Source organism: Gymnogyps californianus, chromosome 2 (genome assembly GCF_018139145.2).
Source record: "Gymnogyps californianus isolate 813 chromosome 2, ASM1813914v2, whole genome shotgun sequence".
NCBI lineage: Eukaryota > Metazoa > Chordata > Aves > Accipitriformes > Cathartidae > Gymnogyps > Gymnogyps californianus.
Window position 1 is genome coordinate 161,114,165 of NC_059472.1, and position 6,094 is coordinate 161,120,258.

General features: G+C 43.6%; 1 protein-coding gene across 1 annotated transcript in view; it reads left to right on the forward strand.

The window, feature by feature from the left end:
- The window catches only part of XYLB (xylulokinase), a 91,369-nt gene extending 89,177 nt beyond the window's left edge, over positions 1–2,192 (forward strand). Inside the window, exon 20 of the mRNA XM_050892274.1 lies at positions 2,156–2,192. Within this exon, the coding sequence (XP_050748231.1) occupies positions 2,156–2,192 (37 nt within the window). The remainder of the gene's footprint in view (positions 1–2,155) is intronic.
- Positions 2,193–6,094: the final 3,902 nt, after the last annotated feature.

Consider the following 6,094-nt stretch of genomic DNA (forward strand, 5'->3'; position numbering starts at 1 on the left):
AAAATCGTGTTTTTTTGCCAGCTTGTCTACCTTATGTTATTCTGGTTGTCTGGAGTAGAGAGGTTACTGACTTAATTAACATCATAGCTAACAGAAATCTAAAGGCAAGTCAATGTCTTGTACCTCAACATATTTGATGGAGGTTGATTCCCTCCCTCCCCCATAAGTGACCTTACTGTTCTTCAAGGTGAGCAACATGGCATCCCCATCTTGTCTAGACGAAAGGTTAGCTTCTGTGTTTAAAGACCTGCTGAGCTATTCCCAGTCCAGACTAATCTGCTGGAAAATTGATCTCATCTCCTGGAAGAAAAACCCCTTGATTGCCGCAAGGAGGTTGTTCATCGCTGTCTAAGCTGCAGCTCCTGTCCTGCGCAAGCAAAGCCACTCTAGGTTGGAGGTGGGTCATGGAGTTACATGGAAAAATCCAAGCAGCTTCCTTAGCTCGATGGCCCTGTGCCCTCACCAGTCAATCAGAGCTGCACTGGATTCACCCACAAGCTCTTGGTGTACCATGACCCAAAGACAAACAGTTTTCTTTGCAGCCTGAAATCTTTAAAGTCTTTTGTGATGCAGATGGAAACAAACAGGGAAAGATGTTTGCTTTTTCTTAAGGGATCAGTCTGAGAGAGCTGGAGCTCTGATTGAATAAGTAATGTACTGAAAAAAAGTCTATGCTCTGTTGGTCCTTTAATAAGTAATTGAGCTGAATACCGCCGTGTGTGATCCCAGTGGGACCTTTTTGTTTTTCAGCTTTCTTTTCCTTTGGAGTTGCAGCTACCACCACAGATCACAGAGGAGTGCAGTGAAGGATGCGTATCTACAGCCACAAAAAGCCAAAGCAGAACTTAAATACAAATACTTTATTTTATCTGTATTTCTATTACCTTGGTACCTGGACTGCTGCGCGCAGGTTAGGGTCTGAGGGAAGAGAAGAGTAACATTTTGGAGAACTAAACTATCTGCTGTTGGTGCTTGTCATGAATATGGGGCCAAATTACAACCCTCTTCCCTAGCAGAAAGGTGCTAATTTGGATTTTTCTTCTCCTCAGCTGCTGATTTTTCATGTAACCTCTCGGATTTTGATTTTGGTGAGATCCCAACCCTCCTGTTAAACTGGGTTGAAATTGGTAAACATATGGCTAAGGAGGATAAGCAGGTGGGTGGGCATTCACTCAGATACCAGGGGATCACTGTCCCGTGAGGAGCGTTTCCTTAAGAAGCTTCTCTGAAGGTGACTGTAGTCCTGATTCCATGTGGCTTGAAATTTTAGTAGTGTTTTACTCTTGTGCAAATTGTGTACAAAATCATATCTGCACCAAAGGATCTTACCCTGTTATTACTTTACACTCATTTTGTGCAGGTCAAAATCACAATGTGATGTGCAAGGCAAAAGAACTCGGTATGAGTTTTTTTGGTAACCCGCTTTTTTCTGAGCGTGTCTCTGAAGTGTGTGAGTAGGACATCTTTGACTGGGATATTCGGAGTAGTTACAGCCCCTGCTCACCTTCTGTGCTTTGATTACAGCCTAGGTCAAGCCTCTTTGGTTAGCCAGTTCAAGTGGTTTAGCTTTCAGTCGTCAAAGCTTACATTACCAGAATGTAAGGTTTTTAGATTAATTTTTTTTCCCCTGGAACCTTTTTTCCCTTTACTGCAGCACATATGACCTTTTCTTGTACGTAGTTTACCTTGTTAGCTGTTTCCACTTCTGCAGGATGCTAAGAACTGCTCTTACGTGACACTTTCCTGAGTGAACTTGTCTCCTGCTGAAATCCATCCCCAAGAATCATTTTGCTTTACTTGTTCTTCTGCTCCTCTGTTGCTTCTTGAAGTTGGCCTTGACAAACAGAATGATGCTTCTGCGGTGATCCCAGACTTCTGGGAATGTCTCAACCATTGTGGGAACTCAATGATTTTGTTCGGTGTTCTTGAAGCACATACCCTGAGGGATAAGGGTGAAGGAGCAGCTATCACTGCTTATAGATACTGCTATGATCTCTGATTTCAGTCTTTCACTAAGTTGCCTCATCCACTGATGTGTCCGCCTGCCCATTAGAACAACTGGGGATATTATTAATCGCATACAGTGTTTTCTTGCTCTAAGATCTTTAGATGACAGGTATTTGTGATATGTTCTTTGTTAAGAAGCTGTGATTAGCATTTTATTTGGTATATTGTGCCTTAGTACTCTGTAATGAATCCATCTGGTTGTTGTTTCTCTTTTGGCATCTCATCAGCCAGACAGAAGTCTTTGGTCACTCAGGTGTGGGATTCATCTGACCAGTGTAGACATCTGTGTCTGCTATCATATGGGCTCCTTTTATAATCAAAGGAGAGGACCACAAGGGAGAGGAGTTTCTGGCTGTTGTTCATCTTATCTTATGGCAGATGTCTAGAACAGATCAGGTGATTTGTCTCTTGAGTGAGCCATTTCTCCCTGCTGAGTAGAAAGTCAGCAGTGTGGAGAAGAGGACAGAAAAAGCTAATTTTTCTTCTTGTGCCACAACTCCTGAAGACTTGATTGAAAGCTGGTCTCAACTTCGGAGACAAGATTTGTCCCCAGTTACCATTGTACAACTAGAAAGCTTTGTTGTTCCAGGACTACTCTGTTTTTACTGTCAAATCCTTGAGATTGACTTCCCCAGCTCCCTTCAGACAGTCATCTCCGTACACCTGCGTGGAGGTATCCAGCAGACATAGGTCGGGAGCTTTGTTACTTACATTCTTGCTTTTTGCCCTTTTGTTGCATGCCCTTGCTTGTGTTTATCCCTTCAAGCTGGACTCTTTCAGGCATTTGTGTTATGCCTGCAAGCTCAGTACCCCGGTTCAGTGAAAGACAGCTCCCTTAAGACTTAGACAAGCATTGCACAGGAAAACAAAGGTCTGTCCAACTTGCTGCAGAGACAATATTTACTCTTTGACTGACATGTATGCACTACCATCCTGAAACCTCAACTCTGTTCCAGATCTGATAAATACTGGTGTACTGGAAGATGGAATTCTCCTTAAAACATAGTCTAAGCCATGCTGTAGAACAGAAGGGCTTAGACAGAGAAACAGAGCAGAAATGGAGCTGCTTCTTAGTTGAAGACTTTTATCTTAAAGTAAAACATGTTGCAAAAAAGAAGTAAGAAGCAAAGATTCTTACACAACTTTGATATCACAGCTTATGCCTCCTGAGAGCATCTCTTCACACTGCTGCCATAGCTTGTTAGGTTAGGATGGGACATTCCTCTGTCACTCCTGGTATCGTTTCTTTGCTAGATTCCTGCCCTACTTGAGGACAGTTGCATATAGCAGAAATACCCTTTTGATCAAGAAAGATACTGTTGAAAGGCGACAATATGTTTTCCTAATTTCCATTTCTTAGCCTAATTATTCTGGTCCCTGCCATTGTTGTCCCTTAGAAGAAACGCCTACTCAAGCAGAGGGAAGAGAAGACATTGAATGCAGCTAATCCAATATGTGATTTAGTCAGACAGTTCAACTGAATGAATAAGCAAATAAGCTGCATTTCAAGACCTTCCTTGCTGTGAAAGCGGTTTTTTTTTTTTCTCAGAGTGACTCTTGGCTCAGAAGACACAGCCGTTGTTTTTTGTTTGATTCCATCTCGCCATGTTTGCAGCACGGCACACTCTCCCAAAAGCCTTTCAGCATAGACTCATTTTGCTGTTTGCCCAGTGAATACAGATTTTTTCATTTCGATCTGTGTTGTGTGTGGTTTTGGCATGCTTTATAAATGGACCGGTTAAACAAGTGTTGCTAACAACTGCCCCTGCCTGTTGGTAGTCAACCCTCATCATTCATGGGCTTCCAGAGCAAAAGAGATGAGCCACCATGGGGCAAGTGCTTCCTGTAAAGGCCGGAGCAAATGTCAAGAAACTCTTTCCCTTGTCTCTTGGCCCAGAAACATTGCTGGAACTCAGAGTCACGGGACAGGCAGTGTTGGATTGTCCATAGCGTGAGTATTTTGGAGTAAGGGTTGCTGATGTTCAGCAGATTGTCTAGGTGAGAAATCACTGAGGTGAAACTGGACAGGTAATTTATATCTAGTTCTGCATTTTGTAATTTATACTCTGAATCTTTAAATGACAAAGTAAATTAGCTTTCTCAGATGAATGAGAACCATGTGTTTAGAGGGGGAGGGAGAATGCATCTGGACTCAGGACTTGCTTGGTGAGGGGACCCAGGTATTCAGTCAGGCTCCCTTTCTTCTGGCCTGATGCATCTTGCTTTTTTCCTCTACAGCAGCCCAGGATTACGGGAGACATGGAAACTGCTCCCTCCCTGAGCTTCCTCCAGCCTACCAACGCTGGCCTGCAAACTGGGATCTGCGGTCAAACCCACCAGGCAGAGGCAGCACCCAGAGCTCCCTGCTCCCGACGATGTGCTTTCGTCCTGAGGCTGTTGTCCAAAAAGCTGACTGCTTTGCACCCATTGCTTTTAGTTGAACATGAGGCTGTCTTTGGGGGCTGAGTTGTGATGCCTCTTGGACTGGGAGCTCAACCTTCAGCAGGGATAAAGGAGGTGAAAGAGTTCAACATACTAGGTTTTTTACATGATGACTGGAAACTGTGAGTATGACCTGGCCATGAAGAAGGCGAATGTTATCCTTGAGCTTACCTGTGTGCCTTTCCAGTTGAGACGGGAGCATTGCCTCGTGCAAGACTCTGGTAAGACCCAGCCTGGGAGGGCATTTGCAAATCTGCTCTCTTGTGCTCGGGAGCAAATTAAAACTCTAACAGGCGAGGAAGAGGGTTGATACATTGATCAGGGCAAGGGAAAGGCTGTCCTAGGAGAGGAGACTAAAAGCTTAGCTTGCTTTGCGTAGCAAGTAGAAGCTGTGAGGCGATACCATCATTCAGTAAAAATCCTTCAGGTTGGGAGTAAAGAGCAGAGGAAAAGCTATTCAAGCCAAAGAACAATGTTGGCACACGAGCAAGTGGCACATACTGATTGGGAATAAATTTGAACTGGAAATTAGGAGTAAGGTGGGGGCGAGGTGCTGAAGGACCTCTCGTACTCTGTGTGTGGTGCCAGGAATATAGAGCCCCGTACTTGCAGCATGACATTTTGCAGGGCTATAACATGGTGTCAGAAATCCTGTGCTGAAAACTGCATTGGATTTGGACTTGTAGTGACCTTTAAAGAAACTGTTGTTTGCCATGTGGACAGAGCGGGGTTTCACACTTGACCTCTTTTGAATTTCCTTCTTGACTGTGTTTGGTTTGTGGGAAGGAGCTAATATGGAAGGGACAAATAAATGGAAAGCTTCCAACTCTATTTCTTAAACTTGGGACATGTAATAGCCCAGTTTGCTATTGGTTTGCTGGGCTAGTCCTCTACAAACAAGAGGAATTTAGCCCATGGCAATCTTTCTTCACTAGAACCCTGCAAAAGGAAGTGAGGTTTAATTAGCATTTTAAAGTGGACAGCCTTGAAGTTAATGATATTCAATAAAGAAAAATTGTTTTAACCTTATTTGCACTTTTCAATTTACTTATTAGAGGCCATCTGTTATATTTTAAGCAAGAGCACTGGGAGCTAAACTCTCAGATTGTCAAATGAGGTTTTAACTGGCTAAGCAGAAGGGAAAGAACAGGCTGCCTTAAATGAGCAATTAGACTGTTTTTCTTCAATTTCTCACTTTTGTGTCAAAAAGCAAATGGTCACCATTTCAAGCAACAGTTGAGTTGCGACAATGACATCTGTTTTTACAGGTGCTGATGAGTCCTGGGGAACGTCACGTGTCCTCAGATCTCAGATATGGTCCAGCATGGATGAAATTCAAAAAGCCAAAAGTGAGATGAAACTGGTGAGGGGTGTGAAGGGCAAGAATAAGGATTTCTATAAGTAAATGACCAGAAAAAGGAAAACAGGGGAACGTACTGATTTGCTGCTGAATGGACTGGCCGGCCTAGTGACAAAGGGCATGGAAAAAGCTGAGGTGCTCTTTGCCTTTGTCGTTACTAGCAAGGTCTGCTGTCAAGCCTCTTTAGCTCTTTGCCTAGTGGCAGAATTTAGGGGAAATAGGTGCTACCTATAGTAGGTGAGGGTCAATTTAGGGACTTGTCCTGGTTTCGGCTGGGATAGAGTT